The sequence below is a fragment of the Meriones unguiculatus genome, chromosome 4 (genome assembly GCF_030254825.1).
Source record: "Meriones unguiculatus strain TT.TT164.6M chromosome 4, Bangor_MerUng_6.1, whole genome shotgun sequence".
Lineage (NCBI taxonomy): Eukaryota > Metazoa > Chordata > Mammalia > Rodentia > Muridae > Meriones > Meriones unguiculatus.
This window is the reverse complement of record NC_083352.1, coordinates 13,720,145-13,741,997: the sequence shown is the minus strand read 5'-3', so window position 1 is coordinate 13,741,997 and position 21,853 is coordinate 13,720,145. Positions and strand designations below refer to the sequence as shown.

Sequence of the window (21,853 nt, the reverse complement as noted above, 5' to 3'; positions counted from 1 at the left end):
TCACAGATTAGCACTGGAAATTCAATGCAAAATAAGATATTTAAAAACAGTACAATAACTACATTCTTAAGAGCCTGACTAAGGCCATGTACCAAGTGGACAGTTGCACCTCCCTGAACTTAGCTCAGATGCTAGCTGCAGAGACAGAGTTGGAACACCCCAAAACAGGTGCCCAGTGGAAGCAGTAGATGGTTTGAGACCCTCAGGAAGGAAGGTCTGAATACAGAGACAAGAAATCAGCCCCCACTGCTGCTTTCATCCCTTTAATCAATTCACCATTATGAAAAGAGGAGATGAGTCCTCAGCACTGTAAAGGAAACAGCTAAACAGAAGGGAACCATAGCAGCCTGGGGCCAGAACCTGTTTGGGATGTTGGACTATTTATAGGCTCTGTGAACCTACCTAACCCAAGAGGTCTTGGTGGGGTTGCTTAGAATTCCAACCTGTGAACCAGAGCAGGCTGGACAAGAGATGCCTATTTCTGCTTTCCAGGCTGAAATTAAAATCCAGCTAAAGCTGGAAAGAGGTAACATGCCCACAGGACTTGGACTCTCCTCAGGCTGAAGAACATGAGTTGTCATTAGAACTTCGCTGTGGTTTGCAACGCCTCCTGTCAGCTCGTTATGAGGTTATGCAACCAGGGTTCTTATTAAAAACAAGCTCATTCAGGCCTCACATGTCAGTTCAGGTACCCGGGAGTCTCGCGTCCTCTCTGCACTCTGGACCGACTGCCACCGCCATGAAAACTTACTACTTTCTTCTGGTGATATTTTTTCTCTTCTCCCAGATGGAACCAGGTAAGCCTTGGGAACTCGTTGATGGCTCTGATTGGGACTGCGGACACAGAGGCCAAGGGGGAACAGAAAATAGCTGCCTCTTGGTCTTGCAAGCCAAGTGACAGAGCATCCTGTGTGGCCTGTGGTCAACAACCCTCGGTAGCAGCAGAATGAGCTGGCAGAGATTCAGAGAGAGTAGTCAGTATCTCCATGCTGTGGTGGTCTCTAGAATATAGGATATCTCATGTGTAGGAGTCTGCTTTGTCTGTGGTAAGATTCTTCACAGGGAGAGACTAGCTTTTTGATCCAGAGACAGACGCTAGCCTCAACTGGGTCTCTGGGTGGGGCCTCCCTGAGAATCCTGCTGCAGGCAGAGCGACACCGAATGCCCTTCACCCGGCCAGCTCAGCCAGTTGTATATGCCTGGAAACACCGGGTACGCAGTCAAGAGATGACAGGTGACCTTTCACATTCCCCAGCAGTCACGTTCTTATGGCAAGGAGATCTTACCAGTCAAATGGAGGGCTTCCTGTCTGTCCAAAAGATGCCCACATTCTCTGGGCCAAAGCGGCCTGTCCCTGACATAGGAGCCAGCAGGACCCTGAAGCAGTGATTAAGGATAGATTTCTTTCCACAGCCATCTCTCAAGGTAATGTTGAGAAAGTCATATATTTCTGAGTTTTAGTTTCCATATTTGTGTCAGGAGGGTCCCGAGGAAAGAGTTTTAGTTGTGAAACTCTCTGGAAAATCCTGTTTTGTTTGTTTGTTTGTTTGTTTGTTTTGCAGGCTAGCATGCTAGCCTCTGGAGGTATGAGTTTGAAAATAGTTATGCCCTAATTTAACCTAGTGAAATCTGAGACCAGGTGCATTTTCAACATTCTGCTTTTCATAATGAGGTAATGGCCCATTAGAGAGGCGAAGAGATGTGTTTAATAAGTTACACTTTTTTAGGGTCTAGAAAATGCCAGCACACACCGACAACAGAGCACACTGATACACCTGTCCTGGTGTGTGTTGTGGGTGGGAGTAGAAATGCTTTCACTGAGTAAGAAGGAGAAATTTCCTTCCTGTGGCCTAAATTCAAGAAAATTTAAAAGCATAATTTTCAAGATAAAGACTTTTTTTGTTGTTGTTGTTTGTTTGTTTGTTTTGTGAGACAGAGTTTCTCTGTGAGCCCTGGTCATCTTGGATCTTGCTCTGTAGACCAGGCTTACCTCCAACTCAAAGATCAGCCTGCCTCTGTCTCTGAGTGCCAGGATTAAAGGTGTGTACCACTAACCATCCAGCTAATTTTCTCTCTTCTCTTCTCTTCTCTTCTCTTCTCTTCTCTTCTCTTCTCTTCTCTTCTCTTCTCTTCTCTTCTTTCTCTTTCTTCTCTTCTTTTTGCCTAGTACTCTAAATGTGATCCTAGTCAACTCATTCATAGCATAGACTCAGACATAGTTCCTGATCCTTCATCATAAGAACGAAGCTGAGATCTAGAGCCACTTACCAAAATTACTAGAAATTCCTAGGTAGAGATACTCTACTGTATTCTTTTAGGATACAAATATTCTATCTGTGTAACCTGCTGGTATAAGAATTCTCCAGCCACTTGTCTGGAAATAGCAATGAGCAGAGCCCATCTCACCCCCAAAAGCCAGTCTTATGCAGTTCAGATCACCCTGAGTCCCAAGGGCCAAGGAAGACCATTACAGAGTTCCTGCCATACTGCTAGGTTCCATTGACCACAGGGAAAGGTGCTGTTTGGTAAAAGTATTTTCCTCTGGGATTGATACCCTGCTCTGGCCTGGATGCTCTAGATGGGGAGGAAGAATGAAATCCCCCAGGTGTCTTCTGCATTAAACCTGCAGACTCCCCGGAGTCTCCAGAGCCAGGCTGCTGGTGGACCTTGCATGTGCACGGCCTAGGCTTGGTGTGTGAATTTTGACAGTTCTTGATTTGCTTTGTTTGGATACAGTCATAGATTGTAGGTAAAAATCACATAGGTCTGTGACATACCGGTTGCTTTATGGAGGAATGCGTACACTGTGAAACAGTTATGTCTAGCTAGACACTGTGCCCATCAGTCCTTGCATTCGCCATTGCCAATGAGGCTGCTTTGTTCCGTCCACCCTCACTGTGTCTGAGCCTATACTGCCCGCTAAACTCACGGTTCCGTGTGGAGAGGACTGGCTTCTGTTTCTGGGAGGCTATATGAGTGTGGCCTGATTTCACATCCTGTTTGAGCTCTCACAGGCACCAGTGCCCTACCCTATCCCCATTTCTGGCAGGGTCCTTCGACCTTGCCTCATCTGTCTGCTCCACAGGACTCCACAAGACAGGACCATCTAGTTGACCAGCTTTTCTTCCTGGCAGATAAAGAAATGGGCTTTCCGCTATCTCCCTGTACAAATGGTCTGCGGAAACAGAATGAGGTTAACATAACAAGATCTCAGCCTAGGTCTTTGGAAACCAAGGGTGCTTGAGGCTGCCACTGAGCAAATACTTAGTGAGCTGTGAACATGAACAGATACTGCAAAAGGAGGGGACACCAGGGAGAGATCTCAGGCTCTCTATAAACTCAAAGATAAAACACAGCACAAAAAGCTGATTATACTTCAGTCAGTCCTGATGAGATCTGATAAACTAGAGTCAGATGAAGGGGAGGAGGACCTAACCTATCAGTGGACTTAGAGAGGGGCAGGGATTGAGAGAGAACGAGGGAGGGGGCTATAGCTAGGATACAAAGTAAAAAAAAACAAAACAGTAATTAATATAAAAAATAAGCTGATTATACAAGCAAGTAGCTCTGACTAGCCTGGAAACGGCTGCAGAGACTGTGTGAAAAGATGCTGTTCTCCGAGACATCAAGCAAGGCTTCTTTGAAGAGGCTGAGATGGAAGGAGAGACAGAGCTCGTTCTGGCTGGCCTGGTGTTTAAAACCTTCCCTCTTTCTGGACATTTAACACTGGCAACATGCCACACAAATTTAGGCTCCTGTCTTTGTGTTGCAACCACAAAAGATGTGGCTCTATTCTTACTTTGCCACAGTGGGCTGGGACTGCACAGGGGTCCTGACCTCTGCAGGCCCCATCACTCCCTACTGCCTTCCTTCAGACCGCTGGACATGCAACCCTGTGATGCCTGGCTACTGAGGACATTGCATGTGTCAGTCAAGAGGCTAGGCAGCGTGTGTTAAAAGATGGAGAGAAAGAAACCAATAGGACATTTACACCGAGTCCTCACAATATTCCTAAGAGGAGCAGAGTGTCAATGTCCATAACTACATCTTATGAGTAAGCGAAGACAGTCAGGGCTTCAGTTCCAGACCTCAGCTCTCCTATGACTTCGTAGGAACGATCAAGGCTTGGAGGTATAGCAGGGCTATGCAAGGAAGCATTGTTGTGGTTGGGGGGGGGGGGGGAGGGGAAGCATAGAAATCCTATGCGCAAATCCAGGAATGGTCAGGGCCAGATCAAGTGATGCCTTGTGAAGCAGGCATCAATGATGGGTTGAGGCAGTGACAAAATGGAAAATGGCTTTTTGAGAATGGAGGCTCACAACAGACCAATCCAAGGTGACATGAGCCAGTTCCTGGGAACTGCAACCACCAACATCACGTATCCCCCGTTGCACTGTCCATAAACCCTGCAGGACAGAGAATTAATCCAGCCCACAGATACAGGCATTCACAGCTCCACAAACTCCTACCTTCCTTACCTGCATGCTCTACACACAGCCCTGCTAGGCTGAGCCTATTCCCTGCTGTGAAACAGGTAAATGACTCCGGGCGCTAGCACTGTGTGACCCCAGCCGCCGCCCTTTCCTCCTCAGCGCCCCAGCCAGGAATCCCCACCCTGACCTGACTGTCCTAATTCTTTCTGCCCCTTCCACTTCCTGAAAAAGCTTTTGGTGATAGAAAGCCACCTGCTATAGTCTCCAGATCCGGTCTAGAAACCACACATCCTGTTGAAAAAAACCAGTGGTGCAGCCTCCCTCTGTCTGGTTGGAGAGGGCGCCGACCAGCAGGGTGTAGTGTTCAACAGACGTGCTCCAAAGCAACATCCAAACAGGGACAGCTCTGTGAGCGTGACCGGAGTGTCCCAGGACTTCTTCCACATGGGGGCTACGCCACGACTGTTCTACAGTTCTTTCCATGACTCAATCAGGTTGACGATCCACTCAGATCCCCGAAGAGATCAGCAGCCACACATTCTCGCTCAGCAAGCTCCATGAAGTTAAACAGAGGACTGAAGCCAGCCTCGGTTTCCTGCTGAACTAGGGTACTGCGAGCTACTTGAATTGAGAAGAGAGCCTTACTTCTTCCGTCCCTGAGCTGGTCTGCCCTTTGGTTGTTTTTTTCTGGGAGTGGCAAGTGTAGCTGATGGCCTCTCCCCCCGCCCCCCGTGGCTTACACAGATGGAATAGACACAGCCCGCCCCCTCTCAAGCCTCAGTTAGGACTACACAAACACGCCACCTCCAAGTTGACTCTTAACACCTCCGGTTGGAGGAACCGGCTTCCTCCTGGCCACTCCCAAGCACGCTGGCAGCACATTTCCTTGTCCTGGCAGACTTTCTCTCAACAGAAAGATAGCAAGGACTCGGCAAGTTACTGCTTACGGCTGCTGACGTTCAGGCTCTGCTCCCTGGGAGGCCCAAGGTGTGGGTCTACAGTCACTATTAAGAAACTCTAGACGCTTCCTCTGCGTCTGAGGTTCTCTCCCACGCTTCGTATCCACTCTCTCTCCCACGGCTCTGAGCTCTCCGCAAGTGCGAGTTCCAACGCCAAGTCTACCTGTGCGTCCCGTGGGAGAAATGGGTGAACAGGAACCTCGGATTTCCTCAAAATATTGTCCTCGAGCAATCCATTCTATTTAAACTGGAAGGTCTTTTACTCTAAATACTTTATCTTTTCATCGGAAATTCTTTAATCTTCCCTTGCAATGTTTACTTTAAGACTTCACATTTGTCTATAATTCCGTCATACAATCTGAGTCCCACCCACGGGGCTCAGGGTGGATTTAAAATGGAGAAACGGAGGACTCAAAGTACCAGCATCGGCAGCCTGATCTGCACGTGTTTATTCTCAGACCCCGCCTCCATCCCGTATCTTAGTTCTGAAAGGCTACTTAAGAAATTTTGTTTTCACAGATCTCTTATATATAAAGATCAAATATTGCACTCAGTCTTTTAGTAACCTTCTTCGTTAGTATTTTTTTTTTTTTTTTTGTTATTCTTCCTTAAATCCTTAAGCATCTGCCCTATGCCAGGTCATGTTAAATTGACCAAGTCCTATGCCAGGTTAGTTAAGGTGGGAGTGGAGAGATGAATGCCGCTAGAATGTATTATTCAAAAATATGAAAATTTCAAAGAATAAATTAGTAAGTAAGGAATAATTACAGGGTAGATTATTCTACCTGTATGTGCCTGGTATGAAAATCAGGCTTGCAAATCATATTTACATAAAATTAAATTATTATGAATTTATGACAATAAAGTCAGTTTTCCTGTCTGCAAGTTAGGTGAGGCACTGCATTCTTTGGATAACTAAGAACAACTATAAATTCATTAGCCAGCCATAAAGGAGAAATGAGCGGCCTTGGGGTAGGAGAACTGGGGATACAGGACAATCTTGGCTCCTCGGTTCTCAATTTGAGGGGAGAGGTGCTCAGGGACAGGTCATACAGGAGATTTGTTCTAGAGCACAGTGTGGCTACAACGCTGACATCACACTACACAAAGTAGCTGCGTTTGCTGTAGCATTTCCCAAACAATACCTTGTGGTTGTACTTAAAGCCCCATTGCTCCTCCTAATTCTCCTTTTTCCTTTTCTACAGCTTCAATAGCATCACTCTTAGACCCAGGGCAACTTCATCCCTGTATGAGAGACAACATTCAACACTTAAGCTCTGTAACACTGGTTTTTCTTATTCAACATGACATACACTGGCTCCACACACCCAAGGCTTGAGTCCAGCTCTTCAAAAATATCTGTTTTATAAAGTTGGGTTGTTTTCTAGTTTATAGTTCCTAGAATAAATTATAATTGTGTAGCTAGGTCTGCATATGAACTGTTCATAAATTTAACATGATAATATAAAGATGAGAGATTTCTAACACTTAGAGGTTGAGTCACATGACTGAGAAGTACTTGGAGTATTTCCCTGGCCCATCAGACTTCAGGAGAAATCACAGATAAAATACTCTGGACAGTGGAAACATCTCTGTCCTTAAAACAAATGTAGACAAACCAAGGAGACCAACACCAGAAGGTCTGCTAACGCTCCCATGCCCGCCCATTCCTTCAGATGATTCATGGCTGCAGCAATCCATGATGATAATCCTGTGGCTAGTCCTGCGTCCACTCTGGTAGAATTTACTGTGACAATGGCCACTCTCAGCTGCTCCATCGTAGTATCGAATTCTCCAGTCCAATTACCTAAAATATAGCTCGACAATTGTTTAGACAGATTTGCAGCCTTCCACCTTCCTGATGGTGAGTGCTCTCTGTCACAAACAATTCCACATTTGGCTAAGGCTGAGGATCTGGCTTGCTTCCATGTATGTGGACCTATCTGCATTGCCCACGTGGCACGCCTGGGTTGGCTACCCAGAGGCTATTTAAGCTGTGGGCTGGCTTTCCCCAGGGTCCGAGGATTGTTCAAGGTTCCTGAATAAACTGCATTGAAAAAAAAAAAAAAACAAATGTAGAGAGCTTAATTCCACTAACACAATAGAAAATCTCTATGGAGTTCAATAATTTTGATGATGTAAAATGAAGCAAAATAAAGCTTTTTGAGAAAACAAAAAACAAACAAACAAACAAAAACACTGACACTGAGTCCATAGCTGTTTGTACCCTTAATGGAAGAGATTATTGAAACCTATGAGCTTATTAGTTCCTGCCTTTTCAAACTAGTACATATTTAATATACAATACAGTGTGGTTCAAGTTCTATTTTCATTCATGAGTATCATGGACTTTGAACAAATTCATCTCTTTATTACCCCATCCCTACCCTGTTTCTCTTATCATACTTCTATTTCCCTTTCTTCTGTGTGCACTCATTCACACCCTTAGGTTCCATGTGTGAGGGAACATCCGTGCTACTCGTCTCTCTGAGACCATCCTATCCTCTTGCCTGATGCTCCTCACTTCCATCACTTTCCTTCAAATGGCACACACTCCCTTCCCTGTGGCAGAAGAGAACTTTACATGTGCACTCATCTGCTTAAGGGCATCTGAGTAGGTTCCATGCCTTGGCTGCTATGACTAGTGACTGAAGTGGCTTGGATCTGTGGGTACCACTGTGGTGTGCTAACTTACATCCTTTTGGGCGCACACCTCAGGCTAGTGGTCTGGATCACAGAGTAGTTCTACTGTTAGCTGGCATCTAGGTTTTGTAAAGACAGAGAGGCAGGAATCAACTCTGTCTCCTACAATGTGGATCCTCAGCAAGGCCAGCATCCGTCATTGGGGCAGCTGTGTTTCGTCCAGGCTATGTAGATGATCATCACTGATACAACACAGTTTTTTTCTTCACAGCTTCAGGAAAATCCATACGGATTGCTGTAGGGGCAGCACTACTTCACATTCCTCCTGGAAATACATGCTGTTCCTCTTTCTCGGTGTCCTCACCATCATGGCTTGTTATTGTTTTCTTGGTGAATGTGATTGTAGAGAGATGAAAACTCAGTGTTGTTTTGATTGGCATTTCCCTGGAGAATGAAGAGGCTTACTAGCTTTTCACGCAATCATTGGTATTCAAATTTTCCATTTGAAGAGAATCTGTTTAGTTCATTGTCCTTTTAATTGTGAGATGATTTTCTCTTTTGGCATTTAACTTTTGGTGTTGAATTTGGTGTCACATTTCCAAGATATTAACCCTCTGCAAGATGAACAGTTGGCAAGGAGTTTCTCCGATTTGGTTGCTGTTTCTTAATTCTGTTGTTTTCTTTGTTTTGCAAAAGCTTTATAATTCATGAAATCTCACTTTTCAATCATCACTACTATTTCCTGAGCTACTGGGGTTTGTGTTGAGAGACCAAAAGATAAGCAGCGATCGTTAAGACTATGTAGAGTAGGCGCGGTATAGCAGTAAGTTCCCTGAGGGGAGAGCTACCTCGCTGCGATCTTTCCCCACCCACTAGAGATACAGTTGCTAGGAAACTGGACCCTCCCCCTAGGGAGGGACACCTGGTCATTAATGGTCTGGGGACCTTCTATAGCCAATCGATTCAAAATGTAGCACCTTGACCAATAGATGCTTGCCAGGCAGGAATTGCCCCTGCCTTGGGCATGCTGGGATGGACCAGAATCTATAAATCACCCAACTAACCTGGGGCAGGGCGCTCAGCTCCCACCGCTTTGGTGGTGGGGCTGTGTAGGCCCGAGCTGCAGCTTATAATTAACAATAAAAAGACCCTCATGTGTTTTGCAACGGAGTCGATTCCTGGAGATCTTTTGGGGGCTCGCGAACTGGGTATAACAGTGTTGATTGCTTTTATGTCATTGTGACCAAATATATGACATGAACAGTGTGAGAAGAAGAAACACCCATTATGAGTGAGAGGGTCAGAACTCTCAGCCCATGGTTGATGGGCCCCATGCACTCCTGATGAACACAGTTTTGGGGTATGTGGTGAAGATGCTCCTTTACCTCAAGGCAGTAGGAGCCAAGAGATACGGAGGAGGGCATCAGAGAAAAGATGCCATAAGGATTTTTCCTGCAGAACTCTTTCCCTTAGATATATCTCCACTTGTAAACAATGCAGAACTTATCCAAATTAACCAGGAGCTAATTAGAAAACAGGTCCTTAAAACGTGAGCTTTTTGACACATATTTGGTAGCCAAACATCACCAAGTACTATTCAGAAAATCTGTGTTTTATCTTCTCACATGTCTATCTACTCACTTCAAAATTTTGTCTAGTATGTCTAAAATGTCTTTGTTGCAATCCGGGGTCAATTTTTGTCACGACTGAGAGATTCAGAAGTGTGCATCTGCTGTGGTGAAGGGGTGTGGCAGAACAGTGCTGTGCACATAGGATCAGAGATGTCAACTCTGTGGACTTTCTTCTTTTCCCCTGTTATTCCAGCTGGCCCCGGGCTATGGGGTGTTGCTGCTCACAGAGCATGTTTCCTCTCTTTATTAATCCTCTGGAAATCCATCACAGACACTAGAGCTCTGTTATTCTCCTCTGCTAGTCACTCCCTGATCTAATCAAATTCATAATAAAAATTAATTAGCATAGCAACTTTGACAAGAACCAAATAACTGTAACAGTGTGAGGTATGTCTATGCCTCCTGCTCCACTGCTTTATGTGTCTTTTCCCATGCAAATACCATGTTATTTTTGTTACTATGCTTCTGTAGTGCAATTTAAAAAAAATTTTTTTTTTTGGCTGTGTGTATGTCTGTGCACCACTTGCACCCTTGATACTCACAGAAATCAGAAGAGGGCATTTGACTTCCTGGCACTGGAGTTAGACACGGATTTTGTATCATTGTATGGGTGCTGGAAATTAAACGCCATTTGAAGGAAAAGGACAGAGCTATGAGTATAGAAGATCAGCCAGTGCTTATAACCTCCAAGCCCTCTTTCCAGGCCTCTTTGGTATAACTTGAAGCCAGGTATGTTGTGATCCCACCAACATTGCTCTTTCTGTTCAGGAATGCTTGGGTTGTTTTAGAGTTCTTCATGTTTCTCTATATTAAGGATTGTGTTTTCTTCTATTCTGTGATGAATGGCATAGAATTCTGTTAGGAAATGCCCTGACTCTCTAGACCACTTGCAGTGAAATGACCCATAAGCCTAGAATGTCTTTCTATTTTCTAGAGTCATTTTTCTTTCTGTGGTGCTTTGGAGAGTTAATTGTGGAGGTCTCTAACGTCTTTGTTATGCATGTGTAAAAAATAACCGTATATAATTATGCATGTGTATGAAGTTTTAGGCCATCGTGAATGGACTTGCTTTCCTGATTTCTTGTCTAGCAAGTTATTTACTGGTGTTAAAGGAAGGTACTTATTCTTCTATATTGATTATATAGGTCACACTTTGCTGAAAAAAATGTTTTTTTTTTATATCTAGAAGTCTTTTGGTGGATTCTTTCTAGTTTTTGTTTTGTTTTTACTTTTGTTTTTTATTTTTTTATACAGTCATATCATTTGCAACTAGCTATATTTCTTTCCTACTTGTATCCCTTCTGTTTCTTTCATTTGCCTTATTTCTCTAGTTAAGTACTTGAGCATTGTTGTAGTTTGAACAAGAAATGTCTCCCATTGGCTCGTGTATTTGAATCCTAGTTCACTAGTTGGTTGTGCTGTTTGGTTATGGAATTTTTAGAGGTAGAACCTTCCTGGAGGAAGTATTTAGCTGGGGGGTAGGCTTTAAGAGTTTGTAGCTTTGTTCCACTTCCTGTTCTTGCTCTGCTTCCTGTATGTAGATGAAATGTGACCAGTCAGCTCCCTGCTCTTCCGCCTTGTTTATAGGTTCTGTTGCTATTGGTATGTGTGTGTGTAGGGGTGTTGAATAAGAATGGCTTCCATATCTTTCAATACTTGGTCTCCAGTTGGTGGAACTGTTTGGAAAGAATTAGGAGCCATGTCCTTGTCAGAAGAGGTATGACATGTGGACGGGATGTGAGACTTCAAAAACCTGATCCCCAGCATGCTTTTCTCTCTGCTTCTTGTCTGTGGATCAAGATGTGAGCTCTCAGCTGTCCCTGCTTACATGCTCTTGTTCCGGTATCACAGACTTTGTATCTGTTAGCCCAATTTAATGCTTTTCTTTTATACGTTGCTTTGTTCATGGTGTTTTGTCATGTAATAGAAAAGTAACCAAGACATCATGCCTTCCCCACCATGATGTCTGTCTGAAACATTAAGAAAAATAAGCCCTTCCTCTCCTAAATTGCTTTGGTCTTGGTGCTGGATCACAGCCACAAATGAGCAACCAACAGTGAAACTGGTACCAGAGAAGTGGAGTTGTGCTGTGAAGAGCAAGATCATGCTGTTTTTCTGAGAAATGTGGGAGAATTTGGAGCTTTAGACTAGAAGAGCCATCGAATTATGTAAACAGAGATAAATGAGCTATTCTAGTGGGATCCTTGAAGACAGTAATTCTGAAAGAATTTCAGACAATGGAGGCCTGGCTCATGAGGTTTCAGAGGAGAAAGTGATTCAAATTTTACCTGAGCTAGAGGCCATTCATGAAATTTTGCCAAAGAATCTGGCTGCTTTCTGCCCATGACCTGAGAATTTGTGTAAGGCTAAATTAAAAGGTACTGAATTGATTTTTGTTTTTGTTGTTGAGGAGTAAATTTTCATACAGCATAGGATTGAGTTTGTGGCATGGCTATTAGTGATTATGGTTATGCAGCTCAAAGGCTAACAAATGTGGTAGGAAGAAATAAAGAAATGTTCAGTTTGGAAAGAAAAGGTCGCTAAGAAACTTAAGACTTCAGTCACATGCTACAAAAGAGTTCATAACTGTTGGAGAAGCTGCATAATCTGCACAAGAACAACAGGAAATACGCTGTGAGGCCCCATTGGGATGGGCCTCCAAGTAATGAGAGAGCTGTATATAGAAGCTTCTACAACCGAGTTCCAAGTAGCCAGGGGCCATCTCAGGTAGAGATGACAAAGCTGACAAAGTACTTTTTTCTTTTTGAAGAAGAGAACATGCAAGATTAAGGGGGTCGTGGGATTTTCCTCTGCAGTTACAGAGAGCTGTGGGAGGCAGATAATGTGTAGCAGGGAACACCTTCAAGGAATCCCCATGGGGCCATTGCATGAGGCTGTCATGGCCAGGCCTGGGTTGTGGAGATCCCTAGATGTTTGAGATGCCAGAGGCATGAGACATTGCCAAGGAGAATTGTATGCAGGAAATGGAATCAGGAATCAGCCTAAGAGATAAATGTATGTTGCAGTCAGCAAAGCTAGAACATCAGTGCTAACTAAACCTATTGAAGCTCAGGCTTCAGACACTATACATGACGGTACAGATTTTTTTTTTTTTTCATGATTGATTTCAGTTTTGCTTTGGTCTAATCTTTCCTTCCTGTGCCCATAGTCCTTTATTTTTGAATGGCAACGTATATCCTGCTTAACGTTGAAAGTGTGTGCTTTATTTATTTTGTAATTTTACTAAGGGTTACCATTAAGAGATTGACTTGGGTCTCAGAAGAGACTTTGGGTATTGAAACAGGGTTAGGACTGTTAAAAACTGAGTACATTTGAAGTTGGACTAAATCATTCTCATCATGAGATGGACACGCTCCTTAGGAAGCCAAGGGGAAAATGTTGTGGTTTGAGTAAAAAATACCCCAAGAGTGAATCTATTTCTTCTGCATTATACAATTCACATCAATATAATTTCTCAGGTATTTTGTAGTATCTAATGTAATAGTCCCTCATTCATCTCCAATATTATTGGCTTCAGTTTTTACTTTTAATTCATGTTCTAATTAATGCGACTATGATGTCATGCTTATCTTTTCAAAGTAACAATCCTTTGTTTCATTGATCCCTTGCAGTGTTTCTTGGTTTCCATTTCATTATTTTCAGCTCTGACTGGCATATACTGTTTTATTTCCTTGTTACTTATTTGGGGGTTGGATTGGTATTGCTTTTTTAATACCTCAAGGTGTGTCCTTATCTTACTTGAGATCTTATATTTTATTATAAGCACTGATAGCTACTTATGTGCTTCTTAGACTGTTTATTGACATACCCACAGGTTGCAGTAATTAGTAATTGTTTAAGTTGGTTGGGTTTTTTTTTTTTGTTGTTGTTGTTGTTTTGTTTTTGTTTTTCAAGATAGAGTTTCTCTGTCTACCTTTGGTTGTCCTGAAACTCACTATGTAGACCAGGCTGTCCTTGAATTCATAATATCCATCTTCTTCTGCCTCCCAAGTGCTGGGATTTAAAGGCATGTACGACCACCACCCAGCTTTTATGGAATTTTTAATCCCTTTCCTTCAGTGACCTACTGATTTTTCAAAAACAAACTATATTTTTTCAATATACTAATATGTTTGTATACTTTCTCTTGTGATTAATTCTTAATTTTATTTTATTGTAATCTGATAAGATACAAAATATTTCAGCATTTATTTATTAGAACTTATTTTAGAGCCTTGGAATGGAATAGTATATGGTTGTCCTTACAACCATTTGATCTATGTTACAATTGCTCTAAAGTTTCTGTGTTCATTTTTGTTTGGGTTATTATTTACTGGCAATAAAGTACTGTTATCATTCATTAGCACTGAAGCTTGACCTCTCTCTCTCTTTATCTATTACAGTCATTACATCTTCACCTTTTCTTGAAGTTTTTGTACTGTATTTATTACATTTCCACCCTACTCTCTTCCCTTCCAACCCTTCCTACATTCCCCTACTCCCTCTCAAACTTCTTTCTTCTTCTTTGATTGTTAGTGTTAAACGTGCAGGTACGTATGCGTATGCGAACACAATCTGCTCTGTCCATTTAGTGTTGTTTATGTGTATACGTGTTTAGGGGTAGATAACCCATCCTGGGCTCATCCCTGGAACAGACTCTCTGTCCCTTTCTCAGCAACTTAATCTAGGAGTTACTATGTTTAGGTGTGTGCCTTGTATCCCTGATCTCTCTAAGACTTTAAAGATGAATGGGTGTTGGATTTTGTCTATTGCTTTTTCATCATTTAAGGAGATGATCATGTGGTTTTTCTCCTATAGTTTGTTTATGTTGGATTACATTGATGGATTTCCATAATTTGAACCACCACTGCATACCTGGGATGAAGCCTACTTGGTCATGGTGGATGATATCTTTTCTGTGTTCTTGGATTTGGTTTGCAAGTATTTTATTGAGTATTTTTGCAACAATGTTCATAAAAGAGAGATAGGTCTGAAGTTTTCTTTTTTTGTTGGGTCTTTGTGTGGTTTAGGTATCAAGGTCACTGTGGCTTCATAGAATGAGTTTGGTAATGTTCCTTCTGTTTCTATTTTTGTGAAATAGTTTGAAGAGAATTGCAGTTAGCTCTTCTTTGAAGGTTTGGTAGAATTCTGCACTGAACCCATCTGGCCCTGGGCTTTTTATGGATGGGAGAATTTTGAGACAGCTTCTATTTCTTTGGGGGATATAGTACTATTTAATCTATTTACCTGATCTTGATTTAATTTTGGTAAATGGAATCTATCAAGAAAATTGTCCATTTCATTTAGATTTTCAAATGTTGTGGCTTATAGTCTTTTATAGTAACACCTAATGATTGTTTAGATTTCTTCAGTGTCTGTTGTTATGTCCCCCTTTCCATTTCTGATTTTTGTTGATTTGAATAGTTTCTCTGTGCCTTTTAGTTAGTTTTGCTAAGGGTTTGTCTATCTTGTTGATTTTTTCAAAGAACCAGCTCTTGGTCTCATTGATTCTTTGACTTGTTTTCTTTGTTTCAAATCCACCGATTTCAGCTGTGAGTTTGATTATTTCCAGTCCTCTACTACTCTCAGGTATGTCTGCTTCTTTTTTCCCAGGGCTCTTAGGTGTGCCGTTAAGTTGCTGTATGAGAGGTCTCCAACTTCTTTCTGGAGGCACTTAGTGTTATGAATTTTCCTTTTAGCAGTGCTTTCATTGTATCCCATACGTTTGAGTAAGTTGTACCTTCATTTTCATTGAATTTTAGGAATTCTCTAATTTCTTTTTTCATTTCTTCCCTGACCAAGATGTCATTGAGTAGAGTGTTGTTTAGTTTCCATGTGTATGTAGGCTTTTTGTTATTTCTGTGGTAGTTGAGGGTTGTGGGCCATGGTGGTCTGATAGGATAAAGGGATTATTTCAATCTTCTTGTATCTGTTGAGGCTTGCTTTGTCCCTGACTATATGGTCAATTTTTGAGGAGGTTTTACGAGATGCTGAAAAGAAGGCATACTCTTTTGAGTTTTGGTGAAAAGTTCTGTGGACATCTATTAGGCCCATTTGATTTAGTAAGTGTCATTATTTCCCTATTTAGTTTCTGTGTAGATGATTTGTCCCTTGGTGAGAGTGGAGTCTTGAAGTCTCCCACTATTAAGCTTTTGAGATTAATGTGTGATTTAAGCTTTGAAAACGGTTCATTTACAAATGAATGGGCTCTTGTATTTGGGGCATAGATGTTCAGAATTGTGATATCCTCCTGGTTAACTCTGATGAGAATGAAGTGCCCCTCCTCATCTTCTTTGATTAATTTTGGTGAAAGTCTATTTTATTCGATATTAGGATAGCTACCCCAGCTTGTTTTCTGGGTCCATTTGTTTGAAAAACTTTTTTTCTAGCCCTTTACTATGAGGTAGTGTTTATCTTTGTTGCAGATGTGTGTTTCTTGGATGCAGAAGAATGTTGGATCTTGTTTCTGCAACCATTCTGTTAGTCTGTGTCTTTTTCCTGGAGAGTTGAGTCCATTGATGTTGATAGATAACAGTGACCCATGAATGTTAGTTCCTTTTATTGTGGAGTTGGTGGTGTTACTGTGATTCATTTAATTTTTTTAATTAAATGATTCTTTTAAATTTTTGTTGTGAAGTTATCTATATCCTATGTAGTTGTTTACATTGGATTGGAGTTTTCCTTCTAGCATGTTCTGTTGGTCTGGGTTGCTGTGTAGATATTGTTTAAGTTTAGTTTTGTCATGGAATATTTTGTTTTCTCCATCTATGTTGATTGAAAGCTTTGCTGGGTATAGTAGTCTGGGTTGGCATCTGGTCCCTTAGAGTCTGCATGACATCTGCCCAGGCCCTTCTGGCTTTCATAGTTTCTGTTGAGAAGTGTGGTGTGATTCTGATAGGTCTATCTTTATATGTTATTTGGCCTTTTTCCCTTGCTGCTTTTAATATTTTTCTTTGTTCTATAGATTTAGTGTTTTGACTATTTTGTAACATGAGGAGTTTCTTTTCTGGTCTAGTCTATTTGGTGTTCTCTAGGCCTCTTATATGGACATCTTTTTCTTTAAGTTGGAAAAATTTTCTTCTATGATTTTCTTGAAAATATTTTCTGGACCTTGGAATCTTCTTTTTTGTCTATTCCTATTATTCTTTTTTTAAAACTTTTATTAGTTACACTTTATTCACTTTGTATCCCCCCATAAAACCCTCCCTCCTCCCCTCCTAATCCCACCTTCTCTTCTCTTCTCTCATGCCCCTCCCCAAGTCCACTGATAGGGGAGGTCCCCCTCTCCTTCCTTTTGATCTTAGTCTATCAAATCTCATCAGGAGTGGCTGCACTGTCATCTTCTGTGGTCTGGTAAGGCTGCTCCCCCCTCAGAGGGAGGTGATCAAACAGCAGGCCAATGAGTTTATGTCAGAGGCTGTCCCTCTTCCTATTACTATCTAACCCACTTTGACACTGAACTGTCATGGGCTACATCTGTGCAGGGGTTCTCGGTTATCTCCATGCATGGTACTTGGTTGGAGTATGAGTCTCTGGAAAGACCCCTGTGTTCAAATTTTCTGGTTCTGTTGTTCTCCTTGTGGAGCTCCTGTCCTCTCCAGCTCTTACTATTTCCCACTACTTTCATAAGATTCCATGCACTCTGCCCAATAGTTGGCCATATGTCTCAGCATCTGCTTTGATAGTCTGCAGGGCAGAGCCTTTCAGAGGCCCCATATGGCAGGTTCCTAACTTGTTCCCTGTTTTCTTCTTCTAATGTCCATCGTCATTGCCTTTTGGGATGGGGATTGAACATTTTAGTCAGAGTCCTTCCTCTTGGTTAGTTTCTTTAGATATACAGATTTTAGTAGGTTTATCCTATATTATAGCTCTATATGAGTGAATATATACCATGTGTATCTTTCTGTTTCTGGGACAGCTCACTCAGGATGATCCTTTCCAGATCCCACCATTTACCTGAAAATTTCATGATTTCATTGTTTTTCATTGCTGAGTAATATTCCATTGTGTAGATGTACCACAATTTCTGCATCCATTCATCAGTTGAGGGGCATCTGGGTTGTTTCCAGCTTCTGGCTATTACAAATAAAGCTGCTACAAACATGTTTGAGCAAATGTCCTTTTTGTGTACTTGAGCCTCTTTTGGATATATGCTTAGGAGTGGTATGGCTGGATCTTGAGGAAGCACTATTCCTAGTTGTTTGAGAATGCGCCAGATTGCTTTCTAGAGTGGTTGTACAAGTTTACATTCCCACCAGCAGTGGAGGATGGTTCCCCTTTCTTCACAACCTCTCCAGCATGGTTATCACTTGAGTTTTTGATATTGGGTGTAAGGTGAAATCTCAGGATCATTTTGATTTGCCTTTCCCTGATGGCTAATGAGGTTGAGCATTTCTTTAAGTGTATCTCTCCCATTTGATATTCCTCTACAGAGAGTTCTCTGTTTAGCTCTGTTCCCCATTTTTTAATTGGATTACTTGGTTTGCTGCTTTTCAGCTTCTTTAGTTCTTTATATATACTGCATATTAGCCCTCTGTCAGATAAAGGGTTGGTGAAGATTCTTTCCCAATCTGTAGGCAGTCGCTTTGTTTTGATGATGGTGTCCTTTGCTATACAGAAGTTTTTCAGTTTCATGAGGTCCCATTTATTGATTGTTGCTCTTAGAGCCTATGCTGTTGGTGTTCTGTTCAGGAAGTTGTCTCCTGTACCAATGAGTTCTAGAGTCTTCCCCACTTTTTCTTCTAACCGATTTAATGTGTCTGATTTTATGTTGAGGTCTTTGATCCACTTGGACTTTAGTTTTGTGCAGGGTGATAAATATGTATCTATTTGCATTTTTCTACAGGTAGACATCCAGTTAGACCAGCACCATTTGTTGAAGGTATTATCTTTTTTCCATTGTATGATTTTGGCATCTTTGTCAAAGATCAGGTGTCCATAAGTGTGTGGGTTTATTTCTGGGTCTTCTGTTCAGTTCCATTGATCCACCATTCAGTTTCTATGCCAGTACTATGCAGTTTTTATTACTGTTGCTCTATAGTACAGCTTAAGATCAGGGATGGACCTATTATTCTTAAATTTCGTCTTTTCGTGGTGTCTTTGATTGCTTAGACATTTTGTGTTTGGAACTTTTCCAATTTTACTTTTCCTTTGAGAGATATATCAATTTCTGTAAGTGTATATCCATCACCTGAGATTCTCTCTTCCATCTCTTCCATCTATTGGTGCTGCTTACCTTTGTGGTTCCTGATCTTTTCTCTAAGTTCTCCAGCTCCAGGTTTTTTTCTGTTTGTGTTTTCTTTATTGATTCTAATTCTGTTTTCATGTCTTGCATCATTTCCTTCATCTGTTTGAATGTGGATTCCTGTCCTTCCATGATGGCCTCTATTTTTTTGTTTGTTTCTTTTCTATATGCCACTAATTGTGCCTCTGCTTGAACCTTTATTTGTTTAGCTGTATTTCTTTGAGAGTTTTGTTTATTTCCTCTTTATGTGCCTCTAATATCTGGATAAGTCTGGAATTGAGATCATTTTCCTGTGTTTCCAACGAATTAGCATGTCCATTGATATTTGGAGTTGCTGGTGAAGCCATGATGTCCTGATTCTTTTTTTTTTTTTTTTTTTTTTTTTGATGTGTTCCTACGCTGACCTCTAGCCATCTGCTTATCCATAACCTTCTCAATTTTTTCCTGGAGTCTGTAGTTCTGACTGGGTCCATCTTTCTCTGGTGTCTGGAGTATTCTTCAGGAAGATGAGAGAGGTCTTCTGGTTTGAGATGAATGTTGGTGTTTCAGCTGTAGCTAAGGGAGGAAGTTTGCAGGAGCAGGTGGACAAGTTTAGGGAAGGAAGCATGGTTGTGTGTGTGGAAGCGTACCTTTTAGGACAGGGTGCTAGAGTGTGTAGATGCCTGGAATGTGGGACTTAAGAGCAGGAAGGGGTACAGGAGGTTGTACAGGAGCAATGTGCATGCACAGGTACCCTGAATACCTCATTGGCCTACAGGCCTGCTGTACTGTCCTCCTGGTATTCAGATTTGTCTGGGATCCAGAAATTGTTTGCCTGGACTCCACTGGTATATCCTCAGAACAGAGCTTCAGTGTCGAGAACACTGTCCCAAGAATCCCTATGTTGCCCACAGTGGGTGTGTGGGTGGGAAAGATGCGATGTCTGGCTGCTAGTGTAGAGGTACCCTGGATTTGGGTTTTGTCTGCACTCACTGGAAGGTGCACTCACTTGCTCACAGGCCTAATCTGAAAGCACAGGTTTTCCCACTGTTCTCTACTCTCAGATTTGGGCCTGCAGGGGCAAATGAAAGTTCAGGAGATCCATCGGCTCAGAGATGTCCACTGTTTGCGTACTGGCCAGGGAGGCCCTTACTTGGGGTAGCCACTTCTGTTGTCTCAGTCTGTGAGCATGAAAGCTCCTGTGAGGGCTAGCTGCTACCCTGCAGCCACTGCTACAGACCTAGGAGGCCTATACAAGTGCCCACTGAGGCCTGCACAGCCACCTGTCACTGCCTCAGAACTGGAAGGCCCACCTTTGCTGTCTCAGTTACTGTGCAGGGAGGCCCATGCTTGGGTCAATGGGAAGTGCAGGGGAGTTGAATATTCACCACTCTCACTCCCCAGAGATGTCTGGGGGTGATCTGGATTCAAATGGTCTCATCTCACAGGTTGTCCCCTCCAACCCAGGACGCCTCATTGTCAATGTTCTGGCTTAAGCTGCCCCTCCACACATCAGTTTCAGAGTTTCAGATCATGTGTCCTCAGGTGTGCGCTGGTTGCCACCATCTTGGATCTCTGCTGTATATATTTTTGATATGATGTTTTATTAAATCCTAATTAATACAATTTATTTTAGTTATATTCACCCTCCCATGATTTCCCCCAACTCCTCTTAGAGCCACCTTCACATTTTGATCTTTCCTAACTTCTTAACCCTCATCTCTTTTATATAATGCACTGAATTCCATTCATGCTGCCATAGATGGTTTAGTTCCATGTACTAAAGCATAGTTGACTACCAGGCGTTATATTTTAAAAGAAAACTGAACCTTTTTATTGCTAGAAATTATCAACTATCAATAGCTTTTGGCTGGGGGTGGGGGCTTGTGATCCCCTCTTCATACTGGAATATTGAGGTGTGGCTTCCTTAGTAGCCTCAAGATCAATTCCGTGGCAATTCCCTGTAAGAGAGGATTCTCTTATGTGCTACCAGCTTGTCCGTCTTGCATTTTCCAAATGTTCTCAAATCTTTGGGGTTACAGCTAAGAGTCTAAACATGTCTGTTCTCCCCTTGTAGGTGCTGGTGTTCTCACAAGTCTTGGACACAGAACGGATCAATACCGATGCCTCAAAAATGGAGGATTCTGTCTCCGCTCCAGCTGCCCTTTGAATACCAGGCTACAGGGAACCTGTAAGCCAGATAAGCCCAACTGTTGTTATGAGCTGACAACCTGAAGAATGAACTGAAAAGACAAGTCAGGGATTGTAAAATTAGTATTTTAATAAATAAAATGTAAGCCTACTTGCATCAGATAAAAATGAAGCTTATGTCTCAGGTTAGAAGAGCTTTGAGGTTTAAGGTGCAAGGCTGAAGTACAGGGCTTAGAACAAGGCAGATCACCTGCCTGACCCTGAGCAATGATGATCACAATTTGAGTGACATCACTGTTATGTACACTTGTATATACACACATATTCACACACACAATCAGTTAATAGACAGAAGTCAATATATAGATTGAATTTGGTCTATTAACTGATACAAAACCATATATTTCTGTTTATTAAAACTCAAGGAAGACTTTTCCATTTGACTTAGAAATTATCTGCTTATACATATGTCAAATGATATTAAAAAACAAAGAACAGGCCTTCAAGAATACTTACATTGACAAAAAAAAGTCAAAGCAGACCATTACGATGGACAGCATTACGATGGACAGACAAGGTACAGCAAACTTTGGCATGTTAAAGGGTAAAGCAGAGGGAAGTATCTACAAATAAAAATGATGATGATGATTACATCAAACATTTGGAACAATACACCTTGGTGACTACAGCTAGCAAGAGTGGTCACAAGCCAGCCTTGAACACAGACTGCTGGCAGATTTTCTTGCAGATGTCCCTCTGAGTAAGGTTGTGGTGGCCTCCATTTCAGCTGGACCTTGGCAGAGTCTAGTGTGA

At 42.1% G+C, this 21,853-nt stretch overlaps 1 protein-coding gene across 1 annotated transcript; it reads left to right on the top strand.

Annotated features, from left to right (window-relative positions):
- The first annotated feature begins 556 nt into the window (after window positions 1-556).
- Defb1 (defensin beta 1) lies at window positions 557-21,197 on the top strand. Its single transcript, XM_021628107.2, has 2 exons — window positions 557-797; window positions 20,967-21,197. The coding sequence occupies exons 1-2, from the start codon at window positions 632-634 to the stop codon at window positions 21,122-21,124; spliced, it is 324 nt and encodes a 107-aa protein (XP_021483782.1). The 5' UTR covers window positions 557-631; the 3' UTR covers window positions 21,125-21,197.
- The last annotated feature ends 656 nt before the right edge of the window (window positions 21,198-21,853 follow it).

What these genes read in the sequence shown, in the direction of transcription:
- Defb1 (XM_021628107.2), top strand. Translation starts at nt 632, where the DNA reads ATGCAACCAGGGTTCTTATTAAAAACAAGCTCATTCAGGCCTCACATG. An exon ending in CTTCTCCCAGATGGAACCAG is followed by an intron (nt 798 to 20,966) that starts GTAAGCCTTGGG and finishes CTCCCCTTGTAG; the next exon opens with GTGCTGGTGTTCTCACAAGT.